General features: G+C 41.4%; 1 protein-coding gene across 17 annotated transcripts in view; it reads left to right on the top strand.

Annotated features, from left to right (window-relative positions):
- The first annotated feature begins 914 nt into the window (after nt 1-914).
- The window catches only part of Rdl (Resistant to dieldrin), a 36364-nt gene continuing 10792 nt past the window's right edge, over nt 915-26486 (top strand). For 2 of the 17 annotated variants that reach the window (XM_033385447.1, XM_033385446.1), the window contains exons 1-6: nt 920-1110; nt 5059-6976; nt 13535-13632; nt 13943-14010; nt 21277-21503; nt 23272-23354. In XM_033385447.1, coding sequence (XP_033241338.1) covers nt 6837-6976; nt 13535-13632; nt 13943-14010; nt 21277-21503; nt 23272-23354 — 616 coding nt within the window. In that variant the 5' untranslated portion in view covers nt 920-1110; nt 5059-6836. Of the gene's footprint in view, nt 1111-4385; nt 4546-5058; nt 6977-12460; nt 12541-13534; nt 13633-13942; nt 14011-15946; nt 16015-21276; nt 21504-23271; nt 23355-25163; nt 25302-26486 lie in introns of those variants that run through there. The other 15 variants (XM_033385449.1, XM_033385441.1, XM_033385451.1 and 12 more) reach the window with 14 other exon arrangements.

Below are 26486 nucleotides of genomic sequence, written 5' to 3'. Positions count from 1 at the left end.
TGCGCTGTGGGGCTAATGAAGTTAATCAACAAGAAAACCTCCTAGTATTTCCTGTGTGCAATAATGCAAATATCTTTATGTGTGCTGTGTGTGGCTTATATGTATGTGCCAAACATAAAGTTCAATATCAACTGAATAAAATGAGGTTTACTCGGCCATAATATGCTCAGTCAGGGGTAAACAGATTTGCTTTGCACAGCATCAACTGCACTACGCATACATGCAACGCAGACCCCTCTATGCACTCTATGCAAAGCCTCACCAACCACCAACCACCAACCACCCCACCACCCCACCACCACACCAACCAACCAGTCATACACTCTGCCCTGCTATCAACAACAAGAAGCAACTGAAATTGCAGCTGCAGCAACAGCTGCAGCGGCCCTCGTATGTTGCTGCTAATACAGTGCTTCTGCCACCCATCCCTGCCATGCCACTGAGCATGGTATGATGTGTATGCGTGCTGCTACTGATGCTGCTGCTGGTGTGCTTGTATCCTGACGATTTAGCTGATTTATGTTGATTTGTGTGCGAGAAAGTTGGCAGTGGAAGGCAAAACGATTCCCGGTTGTGCACAAAGCGCACACACACCCAGCGGCACAGCAGCGAAACAGTTGCGTTGCTTTGCGTGTGCTTAAAGCCTGCACCAACAACAATACAGAAGGAGTGGAGTAGCTGTGGTAGGTAGCGGTGGAGCAACCAACTGAGACCTACAACAACTGTGCAACTGTGATGCCCGTCTCTCCTCCCGCCATCAATACAGAGAAAAGCTCTACACAAACGATGGCCACACTCGAGCGCCCGAGAGCCGTAAGGACGTCTCGGGCTCGGGCTCGGGCTCGGGCCCGGTGTCTGGCTCGGGCTCGAGTGCGCTCGTGTCCTGGTCGCACCCAGAATTTTCGCGGCTTCGTGATGTAAGTGGCACTGTGCTAGTCGGTCTCTGGTTCTCGGGTCTCCACTAAAAAATCAAACACGCCCGAGCTGAGTCCATGAGCGGGTCGAGTCGAGTTGAGTTGAGTCGAGTCGAGACGCTGTCGTCGTTAACGCCGAGCGGATAAAATTGGTTCACAGCGAGGCCTAGATACATTTTCCACCTTTTTTTTGTTGGTATTGCAAAATTAAAATCAAATCCGATCAAAATTCTACAATTAAGTGCCAGCACAAAAAATCGCAATCTGTACTCAGCCCCGCCAAATGCGATTTTGGGAATATTTGTGTTTTTTTTTTTTGTTTGTTTTTGCCAAAGAGTTTCGCGAATGGAAAAAAAGGCGTAACTGCTCCAGGATTGTGCATACTATTTTGTGGGGTGTAGAGAGAGGAGAGGAAAGCTGTACGCCCCGCTGCTCTCGGCCTCTGTGTGTGTGTGTGCGTTTTTTGGTGTGAGTGTGAGAGTACGCGAAAAATCAAAGCAGAAGGAGAGAAGGCAACGGACTGGATATATTTAAATGTTGTGCAGCGGATAAATTATGAAAATTATAATTAAGTAAAGTAGTGCCACAAGAGAGAGAGAGAGAAAGAGAGAGAGAGAGAGAGAGGGTAAGAGAAAGAGAGAGAGGAAGGAAGAGGAAAAGCAGGCTGTCTGGCGGTCTGTTGCTGCAAAATAAAATCCAGAAACTTATTCCACCAACACGCACGTACGCACACAGGACATGGGCCACAGAAGAACCCCTTACACATATATGTACATACATATACATATACATACATACCAAAATCCCGCCTGGCACACTCAAATTTGGCCGAGTTTGCTTGGCACACACACACACCCAGAACCAAACCCATACAGACACAAAAGCAAATGCAAAAGAAAAAAAAATAGCAGTAAATAAATATAAAAGGCAACGGCAAAAAGGAGTCTGTTCCTGCTGCTGCTGCTGCAACGTGTGGTATCTATGTATGTATGTGTGAGGGAATTTTCTACATTTATATCTATATGTGCGCCTGTGTACACATATACATACATATTTATTTATTTGCTTGCGCTAGACACTCGTCTTCGTGCGCTTCCATCGTCTTGGCTGGCAGCTGCTCCCCGGCTCCCCGGCTGCCTGGCTCCTGCCCCCTGCCTTCCGGCTCTTTGCACGCCGTTTGCTTTGTTTAATTTTCAAGCAAATTGTTGGGGCGGCCTCGTTGATTAGCCCCGAGGAGCAGGAGCAGGAGGAGGCTGTGGCGATGGCGGTGGCCTAGCCCGCATATGCTTTTAATTGCCAAAAACGTGCCCAGCCACACATCAACAGGGTGACAGCGGGAGAGAGATGCTATGCTATGAGAGGCTGTATGGGAGTGCAGAGAGGGACCACGAGAGAGCTGACGGCTGCTAGCTGCTGGCTGCTAGCTGCTGGCTGCTGGTGCCCTGCCCATGATGATGATGACGGGCGGCCACGAGGTTAATGGCTTAAAGTCTTAGCCGATTCCAGCCGCCAGCCCACAGCCCATTGGCCACATGAACATTTGAATGACAGTTGACTATGAAATCCGGCTCGCCTTTCTGCCTCTCTCTCACTCTCTCCCTTTCTGTACTCCCCCCAAAACAAACACATTCATTTTACTCAATTTCGTTGAGTTTTATGAGTAGCAAAAGCATCGTTTTAGGAGCACTCAAGCAACTTCTGATGAAAGCTAAAATTTCACATTTATTGAGTTGCTTTTTGGGTTAACGAACTGCGAGAGGGAGAGAGCGTCCTGTCCTCCACTGATATTCAGGACTTGCAAACTGCCATGCTCCTACGAGAAACAGTGGGGGTTCGGAAAAGAGTCAACACTGCCCATGGAAATGAAAATTCTGCCTCTAAAATCTGATTAAGTAATTAGAAAGTTGCGAACGCATTAAATATGCAAGTTGAAGTCAAAGACTGCATATCTAAGGGTCCTGTTATCTGGTGGGTTGGGTACCCCACGGTACCATCAAGTGTGTACCATAATCGAGGAGCTGTAGGGTCGGGCAGGCAAGCAGCAGGCAAGCGGAATGCTCATTAATAGCTGTCGTCGTTTACAACATGAAAATTTTTTGAAAGCCAAACAAAAGCCGTTTAAAAAACAGTAAGCCAAAGACCAATCAGGACTCTGTGTGAGTGGAAGGCCTGAGCAGGCCAAGCTGCAAGTGAAATGTAATGTAAAATGTCGAATGTGAGCGCACACACGCAACTCTTACCATTTTAATTAATGTCAAACTCTTATCATTGAATATGAAATATGCACAAACACACACACACACACACACACACACAGAGAGAGAGGGCGAAAGAGAGAGCCGGTGAAAGCAGCCTTCACATATGCATAACGTATGTGGAATTTACATACAAAACCCGACCCGAGCCTCAGCTGGCTTTTCTTTGTCAAGTTGAAACAATGCCTCAGCCCTCAGCTACATACGTCGTTGCCTTGAAAAAGCCTTGCTTTTTTGTGGTTTGCCGCAAAAAGCAATCACAGCAAAGGCACAAGAAAATGCTCGACCGAAAAAAACAAACACCATACACACACATAGTCAGAGGAAAAACGCGTGCTTACCAATTAACGAGATATGTGCGAATATGCCTCACAATGTGAGGCGCGAGAAATTTGCTAAAGAATAAAAAGCCCCTTGAATGTGGGGAAAACCCAAAGAAAAGCCTAGCAAAAACTGGCATACAAATCACATGCGAAAAAATTTATAAAAACAAAAACCAATGCAAAAGCAAACTAACACACACACACGCAGACACAGCTAGATGATATATATATATACATATACATATACATATACATATACATATACATATACATATACATATCCATATACATATACATATACATATACATATACATATACATATACATATACATATACATATACATATACATATACATATACATATACATATACATATGTATGTACATGCATATCATATATACGTATGCATATGGGTGAAAGCAGGGAGAGGAGGGCAGAGTATAGACGATATACGATAGAAGAGGAACAGGAACAGGAGGAGAGGAGGAAATGAGAGGCCGAGTTGGGAGGCAAGTAGCAAGCGTTTATGCTAAACAGAGTGTAACTGCCGGGGTTGCCAGTTCGGAGAGTGCACGGTGACATTTCTGCAAAATGCCAAAAAGGATAACAAGAAGGCAACACCAGAGCACACAAAAGGTGCTAACCGACACATACAGGCAGACACACACACACACACATACACACACACACACACAAACAGGGAAAGAGAGCACAATCACGAGAGAGACGAGCCAAAGAGAGACGAGACCGTGCTTTGCAGACCGTGTAGCATACTTTCAGGCCCTGCCTGTGGCTCGGGCTATTTTTGGCCCGACGCTTGCTTGCTTTCTCTCTCTCTCTGTGTGTCTGCAAAGCCTGGCACGCTCGGCTTTGGCTCCTAGCTGGCCAACAGACTGCTAGCCAACTGCCTGGCCTGCCAAACGGTTTTCAAACGCTCAGCTGAGAAAATGTGACGGACGAAAACGGCAGGCCAGAGCTGAAAAACTTCCCAAGAAACGGCAACTCAACAAAATCTATACAAAAGTGTCTGCCTCTGCCTCGGCCTCTGATGTGTATGTGTGCATGTGCAGGGGTCCCTGTGGATGTGTGTATGCGTGGCTGTGTGTGTGGATCCGAGTTTATGTTTATGTATGCGTGTATAAATTAGTTTGAGTCTTCATTTTTTTCAAATTTTTTTTTTTGTGCATTGATTTCTTTATAAAACACTGAAAAACGCTTCAAAAATTACAATAAAGATTTCAAAAATTGGTTAAGTGCAAAGACAGTGAAAAACTACAAGAAATGATGATTCAAGTTTATGTTTAGGAAAAAATTATGTTTCAAACAAAATTCATAAGTTTTAGGATCAAAAAGTGAATCAACCCAAACCAATAATTTCTCGAAAATATCTTCAAAAAAGAAATATAATAAATTATTACATCGAAAGTATTTATAAGCACACCAAAAAAATGGCTCAAATATAAAACTATGCCTATCCAATTCCGATTCCTTTGACCAAATCACAACTAGAAACAACTTTTCAACAATTAAACTGATTTTTCATATCTTTTCCCTCAACTTTGCAGTGTTGACGCTAAGCAAAAGAAAGATAAGACTATAAAATATATCTAGAAATTATGTCCCCTAGCCCCCAGACGATAGACGCAACCGAGTTAGCAACTTAACAAAAACAAACAATGCCAAAAGTTAAAGCGAAAGGCAACTACACCAATCGACACAAATAAAATGAGCCAAGTCGCCTGCAACTACAACACCAACGGCAAGCATCGAGACGAGCAGGTTGCAGGCACTCCGCAAAGAACAAGAACCGCCACAGGAACCGCAACATCATCTCAAATAGTAGAAACACCCGGAACACCAGGAATACCAGGAGCACCGTACTTGAGCAAGCGATGAGGTGGAGCCTCCGCTTGGATGACGAACTTAGAAACAAAAAAACTGGCACTGAAACTGCAGCTGAAACCACAACGGAACTGGCCATCGGAATCAGAACAAACTGATGCTGACGGAAACTGAAACTGATACTATTACCAAATTAGTGGTAGCAGCTAACCGCAAATAGAATCTGAAAAACAGAGAGAGAAGAACGAAAAAGAGGAGGGGAACGGAAACATGAACAGTGTGGATATTTTGTAATTATTAATGAGCGCATAGAGTGGGCTGCCGCAGTGGGGTGCTGGAGGAACCACAGGAGCGAAACAGAGCGATACGTTGAGGGATATCATAATGTACATGCTGCTGGATCTCGACTAACACACACACTGACACTCACCCGAGCCCACGCCCGAGCCCAAGCCCCAAGCCCCAACCCCCAGACAGATTCCCCACAGGACATCAGGCAGGAAAGGCAACGAAAGGCTCAATTTCAAGGAATTTGCAAAGCTCTCACCCACACACAGTCGCACTCACTCTTCGACTCCCAAGCGCGCACTCACACACACATATACGAGAATGGGCTGATGGAATCTCGTCAGGATAGAAGTAATTAAAAGTAAATAAAGCAGGAGGCAAAAGGAAAACCGAAAAGAATCTCAAAGCGGTGGCTGCAGGAAAAGCAGGAAGTAACCTGATTACGAGCAGGAAAGAAAGAGACACAGAGAATCAAGAGGCAGCAAAGCAAAGGCAGGAGAAGCAAAAACAACAACAGCCACAATAACAGCCACAACAACAACAACAACAATTAATGTGGCTCAGAAGAAGAAGAAGCAACGACCATAGTGATCCGCTGCTGATTGTCCGGACTGTGCTGTGACTCGATTTCCGACCCCCGAAAATAGCGCCAGAACCGAAGATTGAGATAGAAAGACACACACGCGCACACACACACACACCACTCTAACCCATACACATGCACTGAAGTACTGACTGAATGCCTCGCTGCCTAAACAACCAACTAACTCACTGACTGAGAGACTTCAAGGAGCGGAAAGCCAAAACGAAGGGGCAAGCAGCAAGCAAGGAGCCAGCGACAACCAAACAAAAAAACAAAACCAAAAAAGGAAAGGTGGAACCAGCTAGCAAGTAAACTAAAAGAGCAACTAAAACCTTGACTAATAACTGCAACTACAGCAACAACAAATAACAAATTTAAAAAAAAAACAAACAGCAACAACAACTACAGCAACAACAACTTACTTTATACGCAACTAAATGAACAAATACTTCAATTTTTAAATGCAAAACTACGAGAAGCAAGCGCAGCCATTTTAAATAAGCAAAAATCCAGCACAGCTAATCCTTCTCTTAATATAAAAACAAAAAAACACCCAGAACTTTCAACTTCCAAAATTAAACCAAAAACCCAACCAAAACACCGTACCAACGCATTAACAGCAACAGCACCATGAGTGATTCAAGAATGGACAAATTGGCCAGGATGGCGCCTCTGCCCCGCACCCCACTGCTGACCATCTGGCTGGCCATCAATATGGCGCTGATCGCACAGGAAACGGGCCACAGACGGATCCACACAGTGCAGGCGGCGTGAGTACACACTCCTTTTTATTCATTTTGACCAGTGATTATGCCACTCATGAGTGGCCAATGTTTGGGACATTTACTCAATTAGTGACATTTACAACTATCAATTAGGTTAATAACATCATAGAGGGCCGCACACTGCGTATAATTCGCATTAAATAATGGCCCAAAATAATGGCTAGCACGGTCACCCAGAAACACAACACCACTCCTAGGCCATACCATTTCCTCCTACCGAAAACCCACTCTCTCTCCCTGAACAATGAAAAACTACATACAGTTGGCCAGTTATTATAACAATAAATTTGCTTTGGGGCTGGCACTTTGCTGCATTGGCCACGGCCCCGGCCCCGGCCCCGCTCCCGGTACCGGTCCGCCCCACAACCTTGGACGAGCGTCAGGCCGACAGGTGCGTGCCTGTGCGCTGTGTGTGCGCAATGTGTGTTTGTGTGTGTATTTGAGGTGTTTGCGACCCCCACAGGAGCCATAATTCATGGTAATTTATGATTATTCAAATCATTTTGCTGCAAAATGCGCTCAAAACTTTGTCGAGCGCTAATTAGCCAGTATGACAGCCTGTTTTGACCTGGTCCTAAATAAACGTTGAACTGTAGCTCTCTGACAATTTGAATAAGTGCAGCCCATTTATTAGGCCAAGTTGGAGCTGGTGCTGGGGTCGGTGCTGGATCCAGCGCCATATCTACATCGTCATTGTCACATTTGCATGAGGCAGTCATTAAAATGGCAGCAGGGACTGAAAAATGACCACTGCCACTCGATGGTCTTGTAATTACTCACCCGTCAGCGGACACTGGGACACTCGACAGCAGACAGACAAATAGCGGACACCCAACTCTGAGTGTGGCCAGTGGCTATGTTTGTTTTTGGAAACAATTGTACAAGGATTCGTCTAGGTTCAGAGCCAGGGACTGCCCAACTGATTGGCACTTGTCAATCCCACACACGTGCATACAAACACACACACACACAGAGCGAGAAAGAGTGAGAGAAAGACACACCCTTCTGTCATCCTAGGGGATGGCAATGGCAAGCCACAACCGCGGACAACACATTCGGACAACGCAAAGAAATTGCCGCATTTGTGGCATTAGTTGTCAACGTCACAGTTGCTGTTGCTGTTGCCACTGCCACTGCCGCAGCCGTCGCGTTCTGTCAACTTAATCACACAAATTATGCAGAGCCAGGGCTCTGGTTGCTGCTAGCTGTGGGTCTCTGGTCGGTTACTTTTTGTTCCTTTTTGGGGTTAGCACTCATTAGTAAATATTTAGGCGCCACACAGAACCACACAGAGCCACAAGCATTTGCATAACATGGCAACCAGGCAAATTAGGCAAATCCAAAGGGGGCTAGGATGACTGCGACTCTGAAACCGAGTCCAAATCCGACTCTGACTTCCACTGCGACCAGAGCAACAACAACGACAACGACAGCGACATCGTTCTCAAGTACAAATGCACGTTTATGGGATTACACGATCGCGTGCCGGGACGCGGACGAGGACGTAGACGAGGACACGGAGATACACGCGACGTGGCATGATGCCTGGGGCCTGGTGCCCTGTGGCTGTTGCTGTTGCTGTTGCTGAGGAAAAGCCGGAGCTGTAGCCGGAGCCGGATCGGAGAGTATAGCGTAACAGGAAGTCCAAAATCGAAAATGTCGTGGCAAAAGTCGGCAAAAGTCGAGACCGATTCTGAGGCGCAAACAGTTTTTCTGTTTATTTGGGCCAAAAGGCACTAGGCAGAGGCAGAAGCAATGGCAAAAGGGGAAAGGGGCAAAGGGAAACGGCAAAAGCATAGCAGCTCGAGCAAAAGTTTACGCTACTTTTTCATGCAACATTGCACAGGCGCCGCCACAAAGTACGAGTATGCAACACAAAATGACAGCATTGCCGAGTCAAAGTTCCAGGTCTCCCCAATTCTGGCCCCATCCCTATTCCCATTCCGCATCCCATCTCCCCATCCCACTATCCGCCAAAAAGGTTAAAGGCCAGAGCGACACAGTTTGCTCACTTTACACGCTGCCACTTCCTGTAAGGCAAAAGCTCAGGAGGATGCTGTGCCACGCCCGGCCACGAGCCTGCCTGCCTGACGTCGCCACCGCCAGCGCCAGCGCCGCCTGCTGTGTGCGCCGTTGTGCTCCACTTGCCACACAAGTGCCCACTTCACTTGGAATTTATTGATAGCAGATAATGCCAAAGTGGCAGCGACAAAAGCAAAGACCACCCGGGCTCGCGTCCAACCAGGAGACTGCCTGTCATCCTTCCCGGCCCAGCCGGGGTCCAGCCAGTCCTAGCCTTAACCCCAGCCCCAGCTGCCTTACTATTTCTACACGCTTGTGTGTGTATGGCTGTGTGTATTGCTGTGTGGCTATGACTGTGTGTATGTGTGTGGCAGCTGCATCACTCGTAGGCAGGCAGCGTCAACAGCTCGCCGTCGAGTGTCATTGAGCGTAAATTGTTGTTCCTTCACATTTTGAGTATGATTGAAAATATCTACAAGCCGTCCGGGTCGGAGGAGCATCTCTTCTCATTCCCGCCGTACCCTGAAGCCTGGTATCCTTACGTAGCTGTGTATGTGTGAGATTGTGTTTTCCCAGCCGTTGCCATTTTGCCAATCGCCATTCCACATGCCGCCATCTGCTTTTAAAATATTTAATAAAGCCCCGGACAAGGCAGGTCTAATTTTTTTCACATTTACCCAGAACCGAGCAACTATTTTTATTGGCCTGACTGGAGGCGAAAGATACCATTGCCTTGGGCATCAACATCGCCTGCCGATTGCTGTTCATTTTGCAAAATGTCAAGGACTTCAGCAATGCAATTCAATTTTATATGCATTTACCTTGCCACATACCCTCAGCCAATTATTCTCTTCCTTCTCTCAATTCTGTCCTATTTGGAATCGGATTGAGTTTAATTTAATCAAAAGGCCAAAACGATCCTCAAGACAGAGCAGATTGCAAATTCTCAAAGCAATTGAATGGCCAAAGGCTTAAACTGAAGCGTCAGGTTTGCCTGTAAAATGGCTTTAAGGTTTAATCTGTGACAGCTTTTGTTTGTGTTTCCACTGGGCGTGGTCCAACCTTGTCAACAACTAGCAGAAAATAGTTAATGTGTTTCCCTGTCCAAGCACAGGCTTTCCTGTGTATCCTGGGAGCTGGTAACTGACGGTCTACTGGGCTTCTGGGCTGCTGGATTGTTGGACTGCGGCTGGACTCTTGCTACTGCCTTATAAGGCGGATGTGTTTGTTCTTAGCGACTGTCAGGCGGCTGTCAGGCAGCAAGTTATCACTTTATTAAAAAACGCTTACTCACACTCGCCCCCGAGCAGCAGCAGCAGGAAGTACAGGAGGCAGGTCCGGGCGAATCCAGAAGACAGGACACTCGCATCTGCAGAGTATTTTACTGCGCAGTGGAAAGGCCTAAACCAACTTTTGCTTATCTCTGCGTTGGCGTTTGCCAAGAATCTTGCCTTGACATGGACATGGGGAAGTGGGAAGTGGCAAACGGAGATGGGAGACAGTACGAGGCAGGCAGGAGGCAGGCAGGAGGCCAGTCAGCCAGCGGAGATGAGGATAAAGAAAACGCTAAAAGAAAGATAATATTTGCTAGTAGTTCTCTCTCGCATTTCCGCTTTGTTTTAACGTTTCACTTGAATTTATGCAATGGCGCGTGTCCAACGCAGCGTATACGTAATGGCTGGCACTCAAAGTGCCACTAAAAACGACAACACAGCGGCAGTGGGAACGACAACAAACAATAACGACAATATTTCTTAGAGGTTTTACTCTCGCAGCACACACACACATACACTGACCAGCCACACCCACATACCCACACACATTCGAAGAGCCGTAAACGTGCAGTGCCTCAAGATAAGGCAACAAACTGTGGGCAGCGATAAGATGGCGTGGCACTTGAGGCGACACGTTTTTGGCTTGGCTGTCGTGCGCATGACTTTGCATTTTAGGTTTTTGTTACAGTTACAGTTACGGTTATTCTTCTGCTTCTTGCTCTTGTTCTTCTGCCAGTTGTTGCTCTTGGGCGAGAAGCGAGAAGCAGCAGCAAAAGAAACTTGTACCCACTTACGTACGCGCAGCTAATTGCATGTTTCTCAAATGTATACTTAGTGATAGTAGTGTGCCCCAAGTAAAGTACTTCTGCAGATTCAGCTGCAGTGTGGAGCAGGGGAAAACTCTTCTTTTCTCTTCGCTGTAATTTTGTGGTTTGCCTCGATCAATAGGCAAATATTTGACGCCTCAAGTACGACCTATTCATATTTTGTAGTGCACTTAACGACAAGCACACACACCCACACACACCCACACACAGCAAACTCTCTCTCTCTCTCTCTCTGTCTCTCATGAGTGTGCGTCTGCATAAATTATTTGACAATACGTTGGGCATAATATTAGTTTCACTTAGCCAAGAAAAGGCAAGGCAGTGGCATGCCACATTTGCATATTACGTATACGCCACGTTCCGCCCGGGGACCGATGGCAACGACAACGGCTACGGCAGAGGGAGAAATGGAGCGGCGACGCAATCGAAAAGTTTTTGGCGCGTCCTTCAAGTAATTTTTATTGCAAGCTGTCAAAAACTTATTGACAGCACCTGCCAGCAAAAGTAGCGGCAGTGCATAAATTAAACTTTAATGGCTAGTGGGGGGAAGGTGGGGTGGGGTTGGAAGGACTCGTAAAGTGTTACTAGAGCGTAACCCAAAATGAACAGCAGCAAACATTGCGCATACGCAGCATTTTACTGGCACACACACACACTAACACACACTCACAGACAGAGAATAGAACTCACACATCTAATCTAAAACTCAAATGAAATAGCAATCAAAAGTTTTTCATTATCAACATCGGGCCAAAGGCCCGATAAGTAAAACCGCATATCAACTGTTGTCAGGCCGTGCCCCAGCAACACGGTGGAACAGGGGCGAGGGTGTGTCTGGGGTGACGGGGTAAGGCACTTTTCACTCTGCAAGTATTTTCATACACATTTATAAATAGGCTGCCATTTGTGCCGTCGGCTTTCGCTTTGATGCCAACGCTTCGTATATACAATAGCCCCGCAACCGACTTGGGTTAAAGCTCAAGCGAACCAAGAGCGAAAAACAAAAACGCACTCATGAACAGAGAGAGAGAGAGAGAGAGAGAGAGAGAGGGTAGGTGGCCACTCCCCTTCCAAAAAGGGGAGAGAGTTGAGTAGCAGGAATATGGCACGCCCAGACTTGATTACCAAAAAATTAAAGCATACCACAAAATTAAAATCAAATCAATAAATCAGAGCCATAAAAATCGACGTGGTGCAAATTGTACAAAATTCATAAATACCCACCCATTCACAAAGTGCCACAAAGATACATGTATTTCCGATACAAATAAACAAGCAAGAACAAACCAAGCATTCCCGCTAAAGAGACAAAATACCGGAGCTCGATGTTTTGTGGTTCGTTATTCGTTATTCGAGGCTTGATGTTCGAGGACGCGCACGCGCGATCAAAGAGACAAAACTTCGGTCGCAGCTCATTTTGTGAGGAGTGTGTGTTTATTTGCAGTCGCAACTTTTATTAAATTGTGATTTTGCTCACAAGCCATACGCATACGCATACACATACCATATACCACCGCATACCACTTACGCAGACGTGTACACTGAAACACACTGAACACACATCGTATCAGGTCTGAGACTTGGGTCGAGCTGGAGCTAGGACCCGTGGTTACACCCGAATACACCCAATGGCCTGGCCTGCCCTATCCTGCCCTAGCCTGCCCTGGCCAGAGTTGAACTAACAACAAACGCGCTTTAATAGCACAGTTTAGCGTAGAATAGACGCAAATAAACAGGCATTGAAGTGCCTCGGCCTGGTAACTGGTGCCTGGTGACTGGCGGGGCTTGTGCTTGTGCCTGGGACTTGGTCTGGGTCTGGGTCCCGTGTTTATATGTACATATATGTACGTGTACGTATATGTATGTATATGTTTATGTATGTTTCTGCCTTCAGTGCCAGGCGCATGCAATAAATATTACATATTCACACACACGTATACTATATTCGTGTGTGGGCGCACTTGATGCCGCATAAAGCGAAAGTAGCACACACCCACACACGAACAGAAGCGCACATACACATTGAAAGAGTGATAGACGAGAAGAGGCCGTGGCAGAAGCAGAGGCAGCGCACTTAACCTGCAACGACCGCCGAGCGCAATGTCTGTGTAGACGCTTCTGCTGTCAGTTCATTTTTCCAGGAAACGCTCAAAGTCCTTGCCACACATACACAGACACACACTCACAGACAGACAGGGCACACATGAAATACAGGACACTGCGCACACTGCCGCACCGGCAACAAATGCGCCAAACAAATAGTTCAAAATATAAATCCAAATTTTATAGATTCATATTCCATCGAGGGACCCCTGCCACTGCCACTGGCTGACAAATGGCTTTCATTGTTTATTTTTGAATCAGCTGGAGACTAATAAAATAATGAATAATCACTATTTCTTTGCATTCTCTCTTTACAGAACTGGCGGTGGCAGCATGCTGGGTGACGTAAACATATCCGCTATACTCGACTCCTTTAGTGTTAGCTACGACAAAAGAGTAAGACCCAATTATGGTGGTAAGTAGACCAATCTAGCCCAATCTAGAGACCCAGCAAATTCGAAAAGAAACCTGAAACCAACCGAAACACGACTTGAACGAAACGCAAATGGGGGGCAATCGAAATATCACAGCCCGCGAATGAACATTCACATTTTAGGGGGGACGTTGAGGCGCAGCATCTTAACAGAGCACTAGAACTCAATATGCATCTAACTTTTTATATACATACGAACAATACCATAACCCTGGCCCGTACCGTACATAGATATGTAACCAAGTCATACTACTGTTTACTGTATTACCTACTAAAACATACGTGTTTGCAGGACCTCCTGTCGAAGTCGGAGTCACCATGTATGTGCTATCGATCAGCTCGCTCTCAGAAGTGAAAATGGTACAAACTAAATGAACCTTGTACCTTTCTATTATCGTTAAGCGCTCTATCTCTCTCGCATACTCTCTATCTCTCTGTCTCTCTCTCTCTCTCTCTCTGTATTTGTCTATCAATCTATCCTATCTATACTGTATTTCTTTCTCTCCCTGTGGTCTTTGTTGTTGGAGTTTTTTTTAAGTTTTTCTCTATTCGTTTAGTTTTGTTTCGACACAGTGCATTAGTTTGACACCTTCTCACACACATCTCTTGATTTGTATAGTTCTATAAACTGTTTCTTTCAACTGTTTTGCTTTGTATGAAATCTCTCTCCCCCCCTTCCTTCACACACACATAAAATATTTATATACATTCATATATATACATACATATATATGTATATATTCATTCATATATATACATATATATATATGTATATATATTATTTCCGAGATATTATTTCTAACCGTTGACCAAAATAGATAATTTGAAAGTGTTATTTGCGAATTCTTATTATACATCCACGCGTTCGTATTATGTTCCTTTTTATTCTTTTCTGTTCTTTTATAGTACTAAATCTCTCCAACTCTTTCAAACATTTTGTTCTGGACTTTTAGTGGTTTCTCTAGCAATTTCTCAAAACTTTGGCCCCAGTTGTGTGTTATAGTAGGTCTTCGGTCTGTGACTCGATTTAGGCAGTGCCATATATAAAACCCAGAGCCATTCAAATGCACTCCCAAGCAAAGGGCAGCGCGTCGTTTGTCCTGACTCCCTCTACTCAAAACTCTCTACTGCAGCCCTCACCACCCCCCAGCGGCTGTTCAGCATCGCCAACAACACATCGTAAACTAAATGTCGTCTCTCTCTCTCCCTATCCGATTGGCAAAAGCTTTTTATGTTTCAACTTCTTCAGCTCTCAGCCAAAGAGCTTTTGCTCCTTCTATTCTCACCTCGTTACTTTTACCTCTGTGTGTGTTTGTGTATGTCTAATTGGCCAAGAACAGCAAAATTACCCAACACACACACACACACACCCACACAAACACGGCCCCACAAAAAACAGCCACAGTAACATAAACAGAAACAACAACCAGCCATCCACATTCCCCTCTCCACTCTCCACTCTCCCCTCTCCTTTCCTCACCATTCTGTGTACATATCGAAACGAAGACTACAATCCGCAGCAAATCTCTGCCTCTCACTTCATGCATATTGTTTTGTCCTCATCTTTTAATAGGCCCAAATAACTCTCATACAAAAAATCCTCCAGATCAATATCCTTCCATAGCTGCTGCCAAAATTCGCAATTCCCATCAACACGAAACTACATACTACTTATTGTACTTATTAAAGCAAAGCAATCCAAAAACAAGACAAACAAAATGGTGTGTTAAACCGCTATCAAAATATAAGTAAACATTTGCAATAATTGTTAGTTTTAGTAATATATTATTTCCTTTGCAATCAGAATAGTTAACTGATTTGGTTTTCATTCGGCGCGTGCTGTGAAACAAGCCAAAAATAGAAGCACAAATTTAGTTTTTAATAGCAATAAATATTATAAAAGCATAGCGCACCGCTTGGCAAGCTAAATGTCAACTGTACTTTAAATATATTTCATTTTGCTAATGGAAATTAAACGGCACCGAACGTATCTCGTAGAACGAAAAGAAGCCCTCGAATTGCCCATTCTCTGGCAGCGAACGCTCGAAAGTCGGCAACGAATAATGGGAGCACACAGTGCGCGCCATCAGTGTGATGTGTTGTGTATACTCTGAGTGCATTGTTCTACTTTTCCACATATGTATATGTATATATATTTTTTGGGTCTTTGAGTCAATTATAACATGAACAACTACAACTACAAGAACTACTGTAACAACCAACGACATCATTAACCAAAAATTAAAAATATGCAAACTAAAAATTCCATCAATCCGTGTGTGTGTATATGTTGCAGGTCCCCCTGTGGAGGTTGGCGTCACAATGTACGTCCTCAGTATCAGTTCGGTTTCGGAAGTTCTCATGGTACATACGTCAAAAATATATACCACAACAAAAAACAAACAACCATACAATACAACAACAACAAGAAACAAACGAAAAAACCAAACGTTTTTCTTTCATTTGTTTTACAAAAAGCAAAAAACAAAAAGAATTCATAAAACTACTCGTATACTTCCTAATTTCTCTCAGTCTCTACCTGATACCTATAACTATCTCCCGCTCGCTCTATATCTTTCTCTCTCTGTCTCTAAAATATCTCATTCTCTCTTGCTAAATGTTTCTCTACCACTCTCTCTCTGCCTCCTGTCTCTTTGTCTCTATGTTGCTTTAAGCTCATTTTGCGTCCTATTATTTGTTCTCCATATAAAACTAAACATATACATCATTTTAATTTCGCTAATTGGAAACAGACATACAAATTCATACCAATTTCAATTTAAATTACCTTCGATTCAAATTCATTTAAATTATGACCGCGCTCTTTCGTTTCGTTCCATTCTGATTCCAAAAGCAAACTGCAAATAACCCTTCTCTATACAGTATATTGAATACTCTCTATACATATCCACAAAGTACTGAAAATTATGTGTTGTGTGAAATAATTCAATTGTTGGTTGCAATACTCGTATGTTTTGCCAAAAGTATGAAAATATCAAAATCGAAATGTTGCATATACGTTTTTTGTGTTTTATTGTTTTGATGTCAAGATTTTCGCAATGTTTGTTACTGATATTTGAACCATATTTAATTTGTGTTACACAACAACCAATTGCTTCTAAAGCAACGACAAAAAGCCAACAAAAATACATACATAAATATGGAAATCGAAATCAAAAAAAAAACTGTAACTGTGCACATTTCAATGTTTTTGTTGCAAAGAGAATACAATATTTGGCATTTGGTTGTGCTGATTCATCTCTATATCTCTATCTATCACATCTTTGCTGCTTTGAAATTTTCATTGATTTTCAATTATTTTGCTTTCCTTTGTCTTTACTGCATCACATCCACCCATCGATGACTTCTTTCACCATAAAAGAAAAGCCATGCAAGTTGGAAGAAAATCAATCAATCTAATTGCTGTATAAATCTTTATTTACCGTCTCATCCAGCACATGGCTAAGGTTCATTCATCCAACCGTGACCACAACCATAACAACCATAACAACAACCACATCCCCACCTACATACAGACACAGACACAACGTTAAGCTCCAAGAGAGAAACGAGAGATATTTATGCCATATTCATATACAATATATATATATATATCTGTATCTATATATTATATACATTTTGCTACCTAATTGTATTCGTTGTGATCTGATCAATTGCAAAATTAAGCCAAATTAATCACAGCAGTCCCACTGGCAGAGTCTGCGCGCATGCTCGTTTGTTAACAAAATGAATATGAATGAATATCACATCATAATCCACATCAAATATACTCGTACTACTATACTAGTATTCATAATCAAGCTCGGTGTCGATGTATTAGTCAAAAGCTATATTGGCCATAGCAACAAATAGATACAAAATTAAAAAATACATACATATGTACATGTACAAGCGGACTCGTATATGCCTGTTTCTGTGTTTCCGTTTCGCCCAATTTAATGTTTCATTATTTGCCCAGAAACAGCTTTAAAGGCAGCAAAATTATGTCTTAATTTTGTTTTCAATTTTTTTTATTTTATGACCACAAAGAATTAATTGGAATTTATAAAATGTCTAACTGTTTCCATGCCTCTTTATTTTCGTCTTTATCTTACACTTTTTGTGGAAAAAGCAAAGATCTCCCTCAATTTGGAATCAATTGGACATTTTTTTATTGAATCTCTTGGGACTTCCTTTTAGGATTTGTTCTACTTAATTTCCTATATACAAAATTGAAAATTTACTGCATTGACGCACGATTCTATTGGTTGAACGATTTAAATGTTTCTAAGCTTTTCCAAATCATTACCATGACTATCTTAAGTAATTGAAACAACCCCCGGGGCTTTGAACTGTTCGAGCATATTCGTGAATAATCCATGAAAAGGAAGCTAACAACAATTATCCATCACAATACTCATAATCGTAATTTCACATGAACTCGGCCAGCCATGAGTGCGATAAATAGAGAGCATCAGACGACCCACACATCTCAATTGGCCTATTCAGAGAATTCCATTATTATATTATAACTAAATATTGCTATATTGCAATGAGAGCGTTGCAGAGCACTTAAGAAGAGCTCCAAACACGGATACACACAAACACCCACACAGCAGCAGTACACCAAAATCTACTGCACCTTTGCATACAGCTAGGCGCAATGACACGGCTGCAACACACACATATACCCACACACACGCAGAATCACCCACCTGCCGTTCGTTAATAAAATTCAAATGAACCGACACCTGCACCTGCCGTTTTGGCTTTGGCAATCAATTTATGCGAAAATAACATTCCCAAAATGAACTTAAACACGAACCGGAACACGAAAGTATACTAATACGACATATACATTTGTATATGTATATGTATGCACAAAACACATTAACAACGATAACATCAACGGCAACTGAAAAAACACTTTCATTCCTAATCATTTTCTCACATCACAACTTTTGATTTGCACAAATTTTTTTTTCTCATTCTTACTCTCTCTCTCTTTTGTGTGTGTGACAGTAAGAAAATAAAACTATGTTCTCCGCTGCTAATGAAAATAATTCGAAAATAAACTGAGCCAATGCCAAACCGAAACAAGAACAACAACACAGATACACACACATACATCTACAGATACAGATACACTGCAAACGCAGACAAATTTACATAAGAAAAACCCATCCAATCCAATCGAACCGAATCCAATACAGGGAGGCAGTAAAAATCAAAATGACAAAGGCACAACAGTTAACACCGAACATGACTTTTGGCTACAACCAACAGAAGCAAAGAAAAAAAAATAAAACAAAATCCATCCTGGCTGCAGGCTGCCTGCCCTCAGGGACTGAAACTTTTGATACTTTTGCAGATCGCAACATCTGCGGAAAGATAGTCAGAAGTCTGGTCGAAAAACTATATACACTTTATGGAGCCAAAAAAGTTCTGCCAGCTTTGTGTTGCGAAATAACTGAGCAAAATCATAATACTGTTTTGCAAGGGTACAAACAAAAATAAACACCATAACCTACCTAACCTACATATACTGTATACATACAAATATATACATATGTAAATTGTAAATGGTGTGCAAAATATATACATATATATAAGAAAGCAAACAACTCGATTTAGACCCGCTCACGTTTTGGGGTTAATTGTGATGCCATTGTAGGCACGTTCCCCATTCCTCTCGTATATATATGTATACCGTAACCGTACCCCTGCAGAACATTCACATAAATATCTGTAGTTAGAGTTGATTTTACGTGTGTGTTATGCCGAAAATAAAAGCAAGTTGACTCCCTCTCGAAAAAAACCCCCGGAGAACCCTTACAGACAAAACCCTTCTTGTTATGGATGACAACCCAACCGTGTAGAAACTTGAGGAAATTGCAGAATCCACATGGAGTTTCATTTTCAGTTTTTTGATTTAGCTGAGACTTAAGTTTGACTTTTAATTTGAATCTATTGTTTTTTTTTGGCGCGCCTGAACCGAGTGGAAACCAAATCTGCTAGCTTGAACTTGAACTCACCCAAAAAGATACACGATTGAAGCCAACTCACGAGAACCGTGTGCAATTTTCGAATCATAAATAATATACAATAGTCGTACTCACCCATATATAAATACATACATAGGTGAACACTGTACATACATGTATGTACATATACATATGCCATTTAGACACACTCGTAAAAGCTCAGCGTGCGTTAAAGTACTGCCAAAAAGTACCCGAAAAGCAGGTAGTGTGTGGGCTCTATAAATATTTATAACTACTTACAAATGTTATTACCTGCTACAGCTACAACTACAACTATTGTTATTACATTTACATTTGCATTTACCTTTAACATTTACATTTACATGGTTTTCCATGTAATTTTTTGGTTCCTTGTCGGCTTCTTGTATGCCCACGTCACAGAGTAACAACGTGACGCGCTTCAAGATGGCCGCACTCGTACCCGTACACGTACCCGTATCTGTACTCGTAATGATATGCAAGACTGAGAGAAACAACTCGAGTAGTTGTCTTTGCCCCTTATGACCTCTTACACACACCCACTCATGTCTGCACACACACACACACACACACACACAGATACAAACAGAGTACACAAAAGCCAAATTTGTTTGTCGTTTTACAATTCCACCACCGAATCCAATCCAATTGAAAACCAAACCGAAAACCAAACCAATCCAATCCACACAAAGCAGGCCAAATGCTTTCGTGCCTAAAACCTAGAACGCTTCAGCTTCGAGGCACTGCAGCAGGACAGGCAGAATAAGCCAACTATACTCTTGTATAAAGCGAACCCCCATACCTACGCCTTTTTGCCATAGATGTAGTTATACTCGTACCTTAGCCCCCCTTCAATAGTAGTCAGAAAAGCCAAGCTACTTCACATCACAGCAACGAATCCATATGAATATTTGTGAGAGGTTTACGTACTACTTATTGCTTAACCTACCGTACCTTCTTCCGTCTTTATTGCTACTGTATATACAAATAATGCCATCAACTATGTTTTTATTTAATTTTCATTTGATTTGATTTGACTTGGTTCCTCTTTTGTTTTGAATATCCCAAGCCAAAAAACGCTGTGAAAAGTTTCAAATGTTTCAATATTTTTGCATGCTGTATAAAGACCAGACCACCAGACAACCCAACCACCCAAAAAAGCCCATCCAGAAACCGGTTTTCCCGTTGTATAAAGTGAAAAATTTGTGCACGCTAAAAATTTTCCTTGGTTTCCATTTGCCGCAAATTCCTTGCTTTTCTTTGTGTGTTTGTTAAGTGTATTTGTTGTTTGACCAAAAAAAAAACAAAAACTCTTCCTTCTAGTTCTAAAAATTCTCAAAGCTAATTTCTATCTCTCTCTCTCTGTCTATCTGTCTCTCTATGAATTTTTTTTAGTTGATCAAAATAAATTTATTATAAAAAAATACACAAAGCTTTAGTTCCTAGTCTTTTAGTGATTTAGTACAACATACTCGTAAATACTACTACTAAGTGCTCACTGTCAATTTTTTACTAATATAATAAACCTCTCAATCTCTTTTTGCTACCTTTCCCCCCGTACATATATCGAATCCGAATTGAATCGAATTGTGAATTTGAATAGGACTTCACATTGGATTTTTACTTTCGTCAATTTTGGACCGATCCTCGTTTAGCGTATAGAAAACGACCTGGTGTAGAGACACTGTCGGTTGGATCAGAGTTCATTAAGAATATTTGGGTACCTGACACCTTTTTTGTAAATGAAAAACAATCATATTTTCACATTGCAACAACCAGTAATGAATTCATACGTGTGCATCATTCTGGATCGATAACAAGAAGTATTAGGTAAAAATCAATAACTCAACTACTACTGCAACTATTGAAACTCCCAATCTCTAAGCTCTAACTGAAAAAGCAAAACATTACCATTTTTAATTGTCTGTATATGTGTATGTGTATTTAAGTATTTTACAACCCACCCAAAACAACCAAAACTAAACTCAAAAACCAAACAAAAAAATACAACAAAAAAACAGCAAATACTCGTACTTCAAATCAAATTACTAACTACTCGTACTATCCCTTTCCAAAAAAAAAACGGTTTTGATTTGTTTAATTATCATTTATGTTTTTTGCCCCCTTTTTGCAACTTTGTAACATTTTTTTCTGTGTGTGTATAAATCGATGTTGTAATTTACTAAATCAAAACCGAAAATGACAAATTTCTACAGAACGAAAAAAAGTTTTCCTCCAAGCGATTAAGCGTTTAATTAATCAAAACAATTCAAGTGAGTTCAATTGGCAAGTGAAAGTGAAAGAAAGTTGGCAAATTACGAGCGATGCAGCTGAGAAAGATATGTATTTATTTGAATAAAAAGCGATGCGATGCGAGGAAATTGCATTTGTACATTTCATGCGAGTCATCGGTTAGAGGTGCAAATTTATGTGCGATTTTATGTGTACTATCGAATGGTATGGTATCAATTGTAGCGATTCTATCTATCGATCTTTGGGAAGAACTTAATACGAGTATACTCTGGCTACAAGAATTCTGTGTTCATATTTGGTTTCGATATTGAGATCTACATTATTGATGATTGGCGCAAAATAAACTTAAAATTTCCGTTTAATTTCCATAATTTATGTCACACTTACTCTTGATGAACTCCATAGTTATGTATACTGCTCGTATCAATCATTTCGTCATCCCCCAACTGTGCGGCCCATGAATTATACAAACGCATTCACCAAACGCCACGCCAAACGCCTATTTCCCCCCAAATCACTACTTCTATAGCTACAAGTATTAAAAATGGGAAGTCAAAAAAGAAAAAATCGCCGAACATACAATATACATGTACCATCTGGAATAGCATGAAACAAAAGGGTACCTGAAAAATGGGTGTATCTGACACCACAAAAAGGTTTGACTGGCCGCAGTAGCTAGTTGATAGCTAGCTAGGCTACTGGGCGCACTATTTTCTACTACCTTTAAACAAGAATCTGTCCAAAATCGCCACAAAACGCTGAGCAGCCACAGCCATAGTCGTAGCCCAAAGGCAATGAAATAAGTATGAGTATAGTATAATTTTCCGTAGCCGTAAGCAACTACAACTAACTAATACAACAACAACAATAAGAACAACTAAAAACAACATCATCAAAAAATCGAATCCCAACTAAAGTAAGCCAAAGCCAATTCATGATAATAATTACCCTGCGTAAGAGCCAATCGCCTCACTATCTACAACTAAACTGCCACTAAAAGTATCTCTCACTTACCAAACAGCAGCAGCAAATATATATATCTTACAAATAGCTCATATCCAATTGAACTCGCTCTGTATGTAATGACTTGAACTTTACCCCCAGAAAGAAACCACCAAGAAACCAAATAACCCCATTAAACCCCTTGTAACCCCCTTGGACCGCCCCCCTCACCAACCTCCCACCCGCCCGTAAATGTTGTGTGTATTTAATCGTAATAGAATGTAATTTCTTTGAACCCTCTGCTCGTTTGTTTGTTGATGTTCACCATTGAACCGTTGAAAGCCCTACTAATCGAGTACTCTCTCTCCTCCATATGGAACCAAATGCCAATGTTTTCCTCCAGATTGACTATCACCGCATCGTGTCCGATGAACCTGCAATATTTCCCAATGGACCGGCAGCTGTGCCACATTGAAATAGAAAGCTGTAAGTACTTTCATCTAAATTACATACATACATTCCAAACTTATAATAGCCAAGTAAATGTAAAAAAAAACAATACAAAAAGAAAAGCCAAGCAAAATAGTAATGCCAATTGAAATGGAAACTATTGTTGAAGTTCAAATTTAAATATTTCGATTGTGAAAATTGTTAATGAATTCAATGAATCCTGTGAAAAAAGATAACTAAAAATAAAAAACCCAAGAACTCATTCAGAATGTGAAGCCTAGTCAGCGAGGCTCGGTCCAGTGACCAGAGACCAGAGCGAGGTGTGGGTGAGCCCAGTGTTGCTTAATTCTCGCACGAATAGCCGATTAGTCTGTGCTGTCCAGTACACCTTTGTACCTTCCATTCCATCCATCCATCCGCACTGAACTCTGGCCACTCGCATAAAATCAGCTCTCAAGCAAAGTCCGTGCGCTGTTTGTTCAGTGTGGGCAGAAAATTAAAAAAAAAAGCATAATTATGTATGACAAAGAATCCAAATCTATATCTATATCCGAACCGAAACAATTTAAATGCAAGCAAGTACATTTTAAGTGCCTCAATACACACGCCACACACACGAATCTCTACTGGAACGATGCAAAATCAATTATTCCGCCTTTGATGACAATTGTGGAGCACATTAGCAGTTATGTTTCAGGATATCGAATTGTATACAATTAACGAGAAATTTACGAGTCCTTAGGCATAGCTTAGATAGAATTAAGCACCTTCTGTTTCTGTGGCTTTTCGGTTCAGTCAAGTGAGGTTCTAGCTCTCGAAAATTTTGTTTTTGCTTTCGAATACAAATTTTCAGTTCGTTGTGCATATTTTGTTCAACCAAAATTAATTGCCCACGCCCCCAACCGCAACACATTTAGTTCTGCTCATCAAAGTATTCAAAACAGATCAAGTCCCACCTCAGACATTTATAGTTATTATTATGTTTGTCTCTTGAACCCACCCATAAAACAAACAAAAATCAAATCAATATGTTGCACAGTCGCCATGTGAGATGTATACCGAGTTTCATCTGCATCTGCATCTACCCGAATGATTTAACCCAACAGCAATCAATCAATCAATCAGTATCTATAATGCATCATGATCACAGCTTCATAGATCCGGTTTCATAGCCCAGAATGAATTCATGGAGAAGATTGGTTGGTTTTCGGTCGCCTTCTCTTACTTACAGCAACCGTAGAAGGCTCCCTCGCGCTAATCGATGATCTGATGATCAATGATCAATGATCAATGATCTGATGACTCCAAATGTGACACTCTTTTTGATACTCCCTCTCTAATATTCCCCCATGCCCCATGTTAAGTTAGTTAAGTTATAGAATACTATCCTTAGCTATAAATCAAAATCCCATACACAGCACGCTTTTGCTTAAGATCTAAAAACATATGTATTATATATATATATATATATATATAATATGTATATATGTATATATGTATATATATATATATATGCCATATCATAATATATATATATTTGTCAAAACTCGGCCCCGAAAATCTGGGCATTAAGAAGTCACACTCAAGCACACAGACTAATAGTTATCCTAGACTTAAGAGTTTATGTATATATTCGTTCATATAACCCTATAACATTGAGTTTCTTGTGTAAAAGCCCCCACCCACCCAAACCAACAAGTAACAAGAAAAAATCCAACACCAAAAAACCCAACAAAACAGAAACAAAAATTAATTAACTACTGCCCCCCATTTTTGCAACAACAACAACAACTACTACTACAACAACATCTACAATATCAACGAACGATCTTCAACACGATGAAGTCGGTTACACGATGCGAGATATCCGATATTTCTGGAGAGATGGACTGAGTAGTGTTGGCATGAGCAGTGAGGTCGAACTACCGCAGTTCCGTGTCTTGGGACACAGGCAGAGGGCGACCGAAATAAACCTAACCACAGGTACCCCATACATTACAAAAAACCATAAAAAAAAGCGTACAATTTCCAAAAAAAAAAAAAATAATAATATCTATATAATTATATATACATATATATATATATAATTATATATATATAAATACATAAAAAACAAATAATAATAATCACATTAACATTTCCTTTGTTTTTGACAAGCATTTTTCAATGAACTTATGTAACCGTTTTGCGTTTTCGTAATGGATTTCCGTATTCGTATTTTGAGTTTGTGTTTTTCGAAAAGGGTTGTTAGCGCATATCCGTCTACCAAAATACCAAAACACGCACTTCCCAACCAACCAACCAATAAACCAGCCAACCTGAACCAACTGATTTTTTTGTGTTTCCTCTGCCTTCCTCTACTTCTACTTCTTCTTGTTCTTCTTTCATCACCAATATACAATATATATTTATCAGTATATCTTTATCGAGTGCTAACTGTAACGTGTGCTACTAACCAAAAAAACCCCCAACTTAACCCCAACTAAAACCCATTTAAGTACTTACCCCCATATATACATGCATATATACATATATATTGTGTTTAAAGTGTCCCCTACTAACCTCTGTTATGACTTATACTTTCGTTTTGCCTTCTGTTCTGTTCCAACCGATTAACAGATCAGCCCTGCAGTTAACTGCAGTTAGAGACGTAGTGAGGCGTAAGTTAGGCCAAAAAGATGTTTGATTTTCAGTTCCTGTTTCTGTTTCAGTTTCAGTTATTTTCGAGTCGCAAAAGAGTCGAGTTTCGTTTGCTTGGGTAGGCTTAAACCAGCTACAACGCTAATAAAAATCTAAGAAATCTAATTAAGAAATGCGAAAGAACAATGTAAAATGCCTTTAACCAAACAGAAGACACAAGAGCACCCATTTCTGCCACCAAGAAACAACAAAAAAAAACAACAAGAACAACAACAGCTATATAGATATTGATCTAAGTACCATAGCTTTAAGCAATCTAATACAATCATAATTACTACTGCCAATAAGAACAAACAGTAGCTGTAAGTCAATCCAGGGAGTGTGCCTACTAAATGCTCATCTAACTTTTATTCTAGTAACGCTTTGCCAATAAAACTGAAACCGATCCGAATTAAAACCTAATGCATTTTTAGTCCTAGTGCAATTGTAATATATGAACAATTTATATTATATTCTTAGAACTTCTTC

This window comes from Drosophila pseudoobscura, chromosome X, assembly GCF_009870125.1.
Source record: "Drosophila pseudoobscura strain MV-25-SWS-2005 chromosome X, UCI_Dpse_MV25, whole genome shotgun sequence".
NCBI classification, from domain to species: Eukaryota; Metazoa; Arthropoda; class Insecta; order Diptera; family Drosophilidae; genus Drosophila; species Drosophila pseudoobscura.
This window is presented reverse-complemented; position numbering and strand designations above follow the sequence as displayed.